The sequence below is a fragment of the Sinocyclocheilus rhinocerous genome, unplaced genomic scaffold, assembly GCF_001515625.1.
Source record: "Sinocyclocheilus rhinocerous isolate Xijiao unplaced genomic scaffold, SAMN03320098_v1.1 scaffold813, whole genome shotgun sequence".
Lineage (NCBI taxonomy): Eukaryota > Metazoa > Chordata > Actinopteri > Cypriniformes > Cyprinidae > Sinocyclocheilus > Sinocyclocheilus rhinocerous.
In genome coordinates, this window is record NW_015654524.1 from 620,261 (window position 1) to 631,961 (window position 11,701).

At 37.5% G+C, this 11,701-nt stretch overlaps 1 protein-coding gene across 1 annotated transcript in view; it reads left to right on the forward strand.

The window, feature by feature from the left end:
• Window positions 1–6,305, forward strand: part of LOC107717562 (protein ABHD17A-like) — a 7,560-nt gene extending 1,255 nt beyond the window's left edge. Inside the window, exons 2-5 of the mRNA XM_016524348.1 lie at window positions 468–847; window positions 1,839–2,033; window positions 3,000–3,179; window positions 4,717–6,305. Coding sequence (XP_016379834.1) covers window positions 474–847; window positions 1,839–2,033; window positions 3,000–3,179; window positions 4,717–4,942 — 975 coding nt within the window. The 5' untranslated portion in view covers window positions 468–473 and the 3' untranslated portion in view covers window positions 4,943–6,305. The remainder of the gene's footprint in view (window positions 1–467; window positions 848–1,838; window positions 2,034–2,999; window positions 3,180–4,716) is intronic.
• Window positions 6,306–11,701: the final 5,396 nt, after the last annotated feature.

The window sequence follows — 11,701 nt, forward strand, 5'->3', positions numbered from 1 at the left end:
ATATATATATATATAAAGAGCTCTGTCTTATTTTTGTTTCTGAAAAGGAGCCTGAATGTAGTATTGTTTTTAAAGTGATTGCCCAGTAGATTAGATGTTAAATTAGTTATTTATTATATGTAAGTATTTTGTTTAAAAGAAAAAGTTTAAACAGAAAAAATTATCGGAGAAATATCCTTAAAATTATGTACATTCACATGAGATCATATCAGTATTCTAGAAAAGGCTGTTTTATTGTATGTTGAGAGGGTCACCCCCTCATGGGTGCCGCCATGTTGAGATCACATGACCAGCGGTGTCATTTAATAATAATAATAATAATATATTATGGAATTTATTGTTATTACTCCAAATATAATATACTTACTACAGAGTCCTGTTGAAACTGAAGTAATGTAAGTAGAAAAATACATAAAATGTTTTGTTAAATATGTATTGACCACAATCTCCTGTCATCTCTCTTGCAGCTGACAATGAATGGCCTTTCTGTGAGTGAGTTGTGTTGCCTGTTCTGTTGCCCCCCCTGCCCCAGCCGTATCGCTGCCAAGCTTGCCTTCCTGCCCCCTGAACCTACCTATGCCCTCCTGCCCGATCTGGAGGCCGGGCCGGTACCGGCCGGACCTACGGGGACGTCAAGCCTCCGGTCCCGGGGAGGAGGTGGCGGTGGCGGGAGTTCGGTAGGGGGGGGGAATGCTCTAGGGGAGGGGCGCTGGAAGCTCCACCTCACAGAGCGGGCAGAATTCCAGTATTGCCAACAGGATCTGGATGCCACAGAAGTGTTCCTGACTCGATCTAGTAGGGGGAACAGAGTGGGCTGCATGTATATCCGCTGTGCCCCCTCTGCCAGGTAGGATGGATGCATTTTTGGATGAGTTGTGATTAGAGGAGTTTTTTTTTTTTTACAATAATATATGTTGAACTCAAAATGTCACGTATCCTCTGATGGACCCCCCTTTTCCTCCCATGGATCATTTACATTCCTTCATTATTTTTCCATTTTCCTTTGTCCCATTTCCTGCTTCCCTCTCTGAGTTTGTCTGCTATCTTTACCCAGAAGCCACTCCTTCCTGGACACATTCTTTCTTTATCACGCGCCACTTTATTCTCACTGTTATTCTCACTTGTTCCTTTGTTGCTTTATTTCCTCTTCGATTTTCAAAGGATGAGTACAGTTGTTTTTTGTTGTGGTATGTACTGTGAATGTCTTCACTACACCAATTACCTGTTAATATGTTTTTGGAAGTCTGGCTTTTATATCATATTTTTATTAAAAATGTTTTTTTTTTTTTTCTTTAATAAAGCTGAAATTATATCAAATATAAATATTTGATGGAAAAACAACAAAAAAAAAAAAAACATCCTGGCCTCTAACTGAAATAAAATAAAAATTAATGAAATAAATTAAAATGGAGAGTACAAAAGAGTACAAAAGGAGAGTACAAAAGCACTTAATAAATTACTAAAACTACAAATAAAATGAAAACTGAAAACACACAAATATTAAAATAATACTATTATTATTTTAATAATACTATATAAGAAGTGATACTAAAATAATACTGTTTGATATACCATGCCAGGTTTTTTTTTATGATTCTACACACACACACCCGTGTTAGTTATGAAACTGTTCCCTGCGGCGTATCGGGCTCAGGCTCACTGCAAATGCGCCTACATGCCCAGTGATTCAGCGAGTGAAATTATAGGTTATTAAGTCTCTTTGTGGATCCGTCTTGACTTAGATGTTGAGTCAGACCTTGAAATAGTATAATGAGTGTACTAGAGAGTGACTTTGTACTGCAAATCCCATCATCCCTTTTGTCTGTCTCTCTCCTCAGGTTCACTGTCCTGTTCTCCCATGGTAACGCAGTGGATCTAGGCCAGATGAGCAGCTTCTATATCGGCCTGGGCACTCGCATCAACTGTAACATATTCTCTTATGATTACTCCGGCTACGGGGTCAGCACAGGGAAGCCCTCGGAAAAGAATTTGTATGCAGACATAGACGCAGCGTGGCAGGCTCTACGCTCACGGTGAGACATGAAATCAATACCAAGGCACAACCAAAACAACGGCATGACTGTAGTAGAGTTCAAGGTTTACAGTGTTGCATCTTATTGTATGATCTAAGCAACTGTTAAAAATTTAAATCAGTAAAACTTTTTTAAATAGTTTTATTATGCAGATTGATAACTAGTGATAGTATAAAGATATTTATAAGATTTTTTATAGATTTATAGATTTATGTGTAAAATAAATGTTTGTAACCTAAAATAACATTTTTGTTTGTTAGCCTATATAAGCCTTTCTTAAAGGGGTCATATGACGTTGCTAAAAAAGAACATTATTTTGTGTATTTGGTGTAATGAAATGTGTTTATGCGGTTTAAGGTTCAAAAAACACATTATTTTCCACATACTGTACATTATTGTTTCTCCTCTATGCCCCGCCTTTCTGAAACGTTTACAAAGTTCATCGGTCTGAAAAGCGAGGTGTGCTCTGATTGGACACAAAGTGACGTAGACGTGGGGCCGTGTTTAAACAAGGTGTTTTAGGAGGGCGTGGACGAGTCTTAACTTTTATAAAGAATTATCTTTTTGGGTTTGAGACTTTAGTCTTCGCAACTTTAGGGATCTTATCTATTCACAAACAGCTTGTAACACTCCAAAGAGAAAGGAAAACTTGAAATCGCATCATATGACCCCTTTAAAAGTGCTAAAAGAATCCTTAATAGGATCAGTAAGAAACCATTAAGTGGAATACAAACCAGAATCGAACAGAGCACAATTTTCTTTAATTCTGGACTCTGAATATTTTCAAAGGCTGATGAAAATTCACATTGCACTCTGTGTGAATAGTTCTGGCACAATTTTTTTTCCCAGCAATCTGCAATTCATACTGGTCTTGGTGTGAATAGGCTGTAAATCACATTGACATGAGACAGTTATTTGTTCATTATATTACATTTAATTGGCTTTTGATTCCTCTCTTTCAAACAGATATGGCATCAGCCCAGAGAATATTATCCTGTATGGACAGAGCATTGGCACGGTGCCTACAGTAGACCTGGCATCACGATACGAGTGTGCAGCTGTGATTCTCCACTCCCCCCTCACCTCTGGCATGAGGGTGGCCTTCCCCGACACTAAGAAGACTTACTGCTTTGACGCATTTCCCAAGTGAGTACCAAAAACTTTGGGTTCCTCTTTGTGCTCAGTTATTTGTGTGTTGCTTCCATTATACTGGAGGATTGACAGGGCATCATCATTGCGGTTTGTTTATGAGCTGATGATTTGCCTTGTCATGGCCAGCACAGATTGCAGCTATTTATGAGCGATTCACTGGGTTTTGGTTTTGGCGAGAGCAAACAGAGTGTGTTGTGATGTGGATTGCTGCCAGAGATTATACTGAGCTTCTTGTTTCGACACAAAATGCGTCTGACTATCACACATTGAAATATATAGATGCAAAGCATTTTTCAATCTTAAAATTAGACCTTCAGCTCTTGATTAAAGGGAATAAGAGTTATTATTCTTCAAGTTTCATTACAATCATTTTCATTGTTGCATGTCAGCTGTGACAGCGATATAGTGGAGCTCAGAGGGAGGTTGGCTACGCTCAGTGGGCGGTGTCACTCAGTGCCAGTGTAGCAGAACACATGGTCGCCATACAGCTTCATTCAAAACCACCACTGTTCTCGTACAAATGCTGTGTAGTTGGCAGGCAGCTGTTTAGTTTGCTGGCACACATTCATACACACGTGTATACAACACATGCACCACACTTGAATGTAGTTAGCTACATAACAATTTGTAATTGTTGTTATTATTTATAAGTATTTGTATGTTCTGTTCGAAAGTTTGTAGTCCATATGTAATTTTTTTGATGCTGACCAAAATTAGTAAAAATGGTAATATTGTGAAATATTATTACATTTTAAAATAATAAATATTTCTATTTCATATAATGTAAAATGTCATTTATTCATGTAATGGCAAAGCTGAATTTTCCTCAACCATTACTCCAGTCTTCAGTGTCACATGATCCTTCAGAAATCATTATAATATGCTGATTTGCTGCTCAAGAAACATTTCTTTTAATTATCAATGTTGAAAACGGTTGTGCTGCTTATTTTTGTGGAAACACCATTCTTTCAATAGAACAGCATTTATCTATTTCTTTTTTTATTGTTATAAGTGTTTTTACTGTCACTTTTGATCAATTTAAATGGGCCCTTGCTGAATAAAAATATTAATTTCTTACATAAAAAAAAAATGCTGACCCAAACATTTTAAAAGTAGTGTATATTCTATTATTACAGATTATGTATTCAGCTGTTGAATTATACAGTACATTTAAAATATTTGGCATAAAAAGTGAACATCAAAATTTGAGTGACATCTTCAAAAATTAAAAATAAAATACAACAAATAAATTAGAAAAGCCTGTTACTGGAAAGCTACAGTTTGAGCTGTTATCACGCTACTGAAAAATGAGTTGGAGCTGAAATTAATTTATGGTGTTTCATTGATCATATATGTCAAGTGTGAAATTAGCTTTTCAATCTATTAAAGGGGTCATATGATGTTGCTAAAAAGAACATTATTTTGTGTATTTGGTGTAATGAAATGTGTTTATGCAAATTTTTTTCTGTGTGTATTGGGGAAGTCGTGTTTCTTCTAAAACCCTGTGTTCATTTGTGTGTCCCTGTTTCAGCATTGAGAAAGTGTCTAAAATCACGTCTCCAGTGTTGATCATCCATGGGACAGAGGACGAGGTGATAGATTTTTCCCATGGGCTGGCCCTGTATGAGCGCTGCCCCAAAGCCGTGGAGCCGCTGTGGGTGGAAGGAGCCGGACACAACGACATCGAACTGTACAGCCAATACCTGGAACGCCTGCGTCGTTTCATCGGGCAGGAATTGGCCGCACAACACGCCTAAGCTCTCCTCCGTCTCCCTCTTGTCATCCAACCATCTCCCAGTCTGAGCGAGAGTGAGATGGATGCGTCAGTAACTTATTGAAGGCTGCCAGTTTGTATGGACAACGTTACTGTTGGAGCAGCTTGACACATGCTCCACTGCTCAGATTTGTTTTCTTAAGTGTTTTCTTTTTTTCTCCCTTTGTTTGTCATCTCCTTGTGCATGTGTGTACGTATGTGTGCGCATGGGAACTCTGGGGGATGGAAGTGGAATTTCTCTGGAGCAAGAATGGATGGACGAATTCCTCTGCCGGTTTCAGTCCAAAGGAAAGAAGCCAGATGCTGTCCTGTACCTCCAACCTGATGGTGTTTCTCAATATCTGAGCATTCATTTGTCAGTTGAGCGGTTCACATCTCTGACCTGCTCCCATGATGCCTCAGCCTGTGAGATCTTCACTTCCCACTTCTCATCAGGCAGCCTAAAATAGCTCATTCTCTGAGCCTGGCAAATTTCCTAGCCTTGCTGACCCTGCAGGATGGAAAAAAACGTTTGTTAATGTGGAGGATTTCAGGATTAAGTTTTGAAGCATCCTACACAGGTGCAATGATGCCCACCTCTGCATCTTCATTCATTCGTTTAACCATTTGGCTTGCTCTGGACGGTGTGTGTGGGTCCGTCCAATGCTGACCTCTATTCCCTTCCAATGAGTTTTTGCCTTTATGTAAAAGCTGAGCTTGGGATTAGATGACACCTAATGATCTACACCGCTCCAGGCAGGGAAAGCTCCAATCCTGGGACGTTGGCTTTTTTTCCCAGCATTATCAGTCTTTTTTTTTTCCTCTTTGCTGTCTCTTTCCTTTTTTCTCAGCATGTGAGGGTGTCCATAGCACCCCGAGGTGAAAGAAACTGGGAGGGCTGCTTGCTCATCATCATATTTCAATGAAACCACCACACTTGGGATGACATGATATGGAGTACATTCACGTCCAGATCCATACATCATGTTTCTTAACTGTTGGGCCAGTAGAAAGATCAAGGTTTCATTATCTTGTCGGGACTTTCCTAAAGCCAGATCTTCGGTGTAGCACACAAGTAGTTTAACCTTTTGAATGGGTTTTGGGTTAATAAATGGTTTAATTGTGTAAGAACAAATAATGCACACAACGCTGGTAGCAGTCAGAGGTAAAAACAGAAAGCACTTCTGAACCCTGTGGCAAAGACACACAACTTGCAACCAGTTTTTCTCGTTTTCAGCCTGACGTCAAGTATGTTTCTATCACGGGAATGTTATTCCTCTCTTGTTGGCATTTGAAATGGAGCTCAAGCTATAATCATGCATATTTACTCTGTCTCTTTGGTGATTGTTATGTTTAAGCAAATCGTTTCAAAGCAGAGCACATCATTTAAAGACTCCTTTTAATGATAATAAAGGATTTCCCTTTTTCATTCAACGCCAAATTGCTAGTTAGTGGCACATGGTTTAATCCATCTAAGTAGTGTTCTGAGCTGTGGGTAGGTTTAAAGACACAACAGTGAGGTCATCTAAAACCTATTTTTGCCGTTTCTAGTCAAGCTGCTCGTCTTCAAAGGGAGTTTGTCTGATATGATCTGGATGCAACTATGACTCTTAAAGTTATCAGGTGTATTAGGAAGATTGTAACAGCTTTGAAAAACACTAGCGGTGAATTCATAAACATTCAGAGGTGTCTTTCTTTCAAACTAAGCTTTTCAACTGTGAATTATCAAGGGAACTTGCTGCTATAGATCTTGATTGAATGGTCTCAATGAAATTAAAGGGCCGAACCCTGCAACCCTTTGTTGTTTTCCGATGCATCAAAGACTACCATGCCTTTTCAATGAGATAAGACATCGCTTCCTCTTTCTGCCGTGATTCATTCGTGCACTTTTAACACTGTGGGCTGCACAGTCATTCTGGATTCCACAACAATTTGTTTAATTTGATTAATTTCAATATCTTGTCTGGGTAGGTCTTTGCTAGATGAGTATTCTGATTTTATGGCTCCAGAGTTGATTAGACATCTGATTTAATCTCTAGATATTCTGTTTATTGTCTCTTTTTTTTCTGGTTAACATTTATCCATCCACTCCACTTGGTCTGTTAGTATGTGCTCTGATTAAACTGACTCCCATTAATGTACAAAGCACAGTGATTCTGTATTCAGAAAACACTGGTTTGTACATAATATCTGAAACCTAATTCCAGCAAATCTGATTCCATGTTTCATCATGTATTTAAGTATGTACTCTGTGGTTGGACACAAAGGGGCTTCTTCATTCTCCATTCTAACCAAAGATGGCAGGTGTTGGAGTTGCAATGGCCGCCCACTGCCATTTGTCAGCGCTCAGATGTTGATTGAAGGAGGAGGCGGTGGACTTTGGCTCTTCAGACAGAGCCAGGTCTCACACAATACTGCCTGCTGTTAATGCCGCAGAGGGGAAGTTTTTGTGTGGACTGTTGGTGCGTGTTTACCTCCTGTAAGACACAAGTGTTTGGAGGGCCGAAGCAATACCGACTTGGAGCCAGCAGACTGGATGTGAGGATGCTCTGTGTGTGGATACAAGAGGGGAGGACGTTGGTTTGGGGTGGGGTTGGAGTTACCCAGAGGCTCCATCCCAACACATTCAGATTCAGCTCTTATTAAGATTGTTTTTTTTTTTTCTTGTTTATAATATACACATTTACATTAGTTGATAATTATTGTAAATTATCATTATTATCAGTCAAATAATTGTAAACCTAACATCACACAGGAATATCACATTTATACAACAATACATTTCCATTATTTTTAATTAATTTGTTTTACAATTACATTTACATTTATTTATTTTAATAGATTTTAATAATTGGACAGTTATTCATATTTTTAAATTTATATTTGATGTATTTTATCTTGAACGTTGCATTATGAATTGATAGTTATTGTAAAGATATTTTCTTGAACAGAAGAACTTGAAATAGGAACATCACATTTACATACAGAAATATTTATATTTGTTTTAGAGCATTTATTAATATTTAAATAAATTCAATACACATATAAAAATGTCATGTTTTATTTAACCTTTAACTTGGCAATATGAATTGATATTTATTGTAAATCTTGTAAAGTGAAACAGTAATATCACATTCACATGCCAATATATTTACACTTATTTTATATTACGATTTGTTTTAAAGCATTTATATTTAAATACATTTAATACATGTATTTAAATTTAATACATTTATATTTTAATGTTATATGTATTCATAATTAACCTTGAATTTGACAGTATGAACTGATAAGTTATTGTAAGTCTATACATAATGTATCATATCATGTAACATGCTGGAACACATTTGTATGCTGAATACGTAATACATTTACATTTAGTCATTTAGAAGACGCTTTTATCCAAAGAGACTTACAAATGAATACATTTTAATACATTTTAAATATTTGAATACATTTATTTACATTCTCATTTAATACATCTATTTTGTATTTTAATATTTAATGTATTTAATATGAACTTGAAATGATAAATTATTAGCTATTGTAAATCTCTTTTCTTGTAACTGCTCTCAGAACATCACATTTATATGGTGATATATTTTACAGGCTGAGCGGGGCTGAGTTTCCCAGAATCCTTGAGCTATAAAAATCCTCAAGAATCGTAAAACGATGGTAGCAGCTGACCTGCATATTAAATTGTGATCCTCAACTCCTGTGGCACAGACATTAAGTCCCAACAATCAACGATGAGGCATTTATAATTCAAGGCACAGAGAGAAACATTTTGATGTGTGAGCGTGACGGATAACGTTCTGTTGCCGTTGGCCGTGTTTTGTTTATTCATCATGTAGCTGAATTTCTCTTTTCATCTATGTAGTCTTCTCCTCAGATTCATCAGTTAATGCCAAACCGGTCTCAGGACTCTTGATTTGAATCTTCCTATGGAAAACAAACCAGTACGAGAGTGTATGTGTGTGGGCGTACAGAGAGAAAGGAGTCACAGAGGATTTCTGGAGCAACATATGGGTTCTGTTATTATCTGTAACAACAACAACAACAACAAAAAAAACTCCAATTATCTGCCTCGTTTTAATTACTGCCCTGTGAGCTTTGGCATGACCCAGACTATCGGCAACAGCTACAGTCAATAGGCATTAATACTGCCAGATGGGATTTAAGGCCTTCTGTTAAATGCACACACAATGCCTACATCTGAACATGTATGTGGATATGCACACAAAACCTTGTTTCTACAGTCTAATCACACTTGGATTATTCTCACAATGCTAATTTGCTTGCATGCAAATGCATCACATTAGTTTGAGATTGCTCTAGATGTGATATGCTAAATACATGGAACATTAAAGGAATATTCCGTGTTCAATTCAAGTTAGGCTCAAACTACAACATGTGGCATAATGCTGATTACCACAAAAATAGATTTGGACTTGTATTTGGTAACAGTCAGGCATTCACAGTGATAGTGAATGGGGTCAAGCTGTTAACATTAAAATACTGTATTGCCACAACATGTAAACCATCCCTGCTGAAAAAAACCCCAATAGAAACCATCACAGAATTTGTAATGGTTTTACTGGTTATAATGGGACTTGTATTGGTTTTAATGGAAACTGTAATGGTGCTTGTAGGTTTCTATTGGTAATTGGTCGCCTTCTATTAGTGGCTTGTTAATAAATCCTAATGGAATATGTTCCAAAACACTACAGGAAACCATTTTTAATGGTTTTAATGGTTAAAAGTTGATGGTTTGTAATGGTATTTGTAGTGAAAACCATTGGAATTTCTGTGATGGTCTCTATTGTTTGTTTGTTTGTTTTCAGCAGGGATGCGTTTAGCATAATTTTAATGTGGACAAATCGCCACTAAGTAGGCTAGCCTACCTTTGTTGCCATAACAGCCTAACGCCAAAAAGGCCGTAAAAACACGCCAACAACTGTGTAGCTCACATAGCAAACAAGTTCTAGCAGAAGAATTAATGGAAGTATAAAATTATAATATTTACATTAACGTTACTATTTCAAATCCTCCAAAAAACGTAGGCTACGTGCCTCACTTCGTAAGAACTTTTTTTCTTACGAAAACGATATGATTTTGTGTTAACCAACATCATGCCATTTAAGTACACTATTACTTACTGTTTGAATCAACATTAGGCCAACATTTCTGTAGAAAACTCAGATTTCTTTCTTTCTTTAGCTCTTTGTTTAGGCCTACTGTCAGTGCAAGCTTTGTTACTGTACGTAGGCCTATTTATTTCAGGTAGATAACTGGACGAAAATAAGACATGTATCACTGGTTGCTTCAGGAGACGTGATTGTTTTTACCATAGCTATCCTTTGTCTCTTGAGTTTGTATGACAGTTTGCCTGAGGCTTGCTAGGGGGAGATGCAGTGCAGATTTCAAATCCGACCACTAGGGGGCACTCACTACATTCTCAATGCACTGAGACAAGCTCATTCAAATGGGTAAGTAATAATCAACTGTTCTACTAGACATAAATGTGGAAAAAAAAACTATGCTTTGTGAGTGTGCTGTACGTCAAAATTAAACGATCTGCTAAAAAATGACGTAAAAACATCCCTTTGAACTGCATGTCCATGATAAATCTCTCTGGGGATAGATAGACTTAATAGACAGATAGATTTAACAGACTAGATCTGACAAGTGCAAATATAACATATGAAAAGTGTCATAAACCGCATAATTTATTTTACATTCCACTTTTTAGTGTCATATTTATATATTTGTCAGATCTGCTCTATATAGATGAAGCTCTTTATTGAAGATTCATCATGGAATGACCCTTCCTGATAATAATAATAATAGAAGTAGCTATTAGAGTAGCTATCAGTTAAAAACTCAGGTTATTTTGACATCATTTTTTAGCAGTGGGATATCCAGCACACTAACAAGGCAGCACGTTTGATATTTGATTCATGCAGTGTTAGGTTTGCATTTACTTTCTTTTACTACATTCTGTAATTAGCATCACTGGTGAAACTCTTCCTTCCTCACCACAGCCACAAAATAAGTGTTTCATATCTTCACTGTCATCTGAGGTCTGCATTAAAGAAATCTGTGCTGCAGTCTCACTGTGGAGGGGGGAAAACATCAGAAGTATGTGTTTAGTCCTCACTGTGTTTGTGCCTGTGTCTACCACACTGCTAAACAAACAAACATAACCCAGAGTGCTTGTGAAAAGAGATAGATCTGTTGATGGAAACCAACTGAGCTGGAATATTGCACATTGCATTTGTCACGGTTATTGTTTTGTGTATTTTTCTTGAGTGGTCTTGAGCATTTTTTCCCAAGACCAGCTATGGCCCCCGAGGCCAGCGGTGTCATATGGTTCTGCTTTGCTCACATTTAGCTTCATTGGGTCGATTTATTGTGGTCCAAATTGGCCTGGATATTGGGTAACTGAAGATTCAGGGACAGTAGGCGAATGGATGCAGTGCCTGAGGTTATTAGGGTTATTCCTGCCCTGTTGCCAATATTGGCAACCCCTTATGCTGTATGATCGCAGATAATCTGATCAATCATGTGCTGTGGTGTACGTTTGCGTACTGTACATCACCCCATAACCTAATTAAAGGAATAGTTCACCCAAAAATGAAAATTTCTATTTATCCAAGATTTGTTTTTTCATTGGAACAGATTTAGAGAAATTTAACATTATATCACTTGCTCACAAATGGATCCTCTGCAGTGAATGGGTGCCATCAGAAAGAGAGTCCAA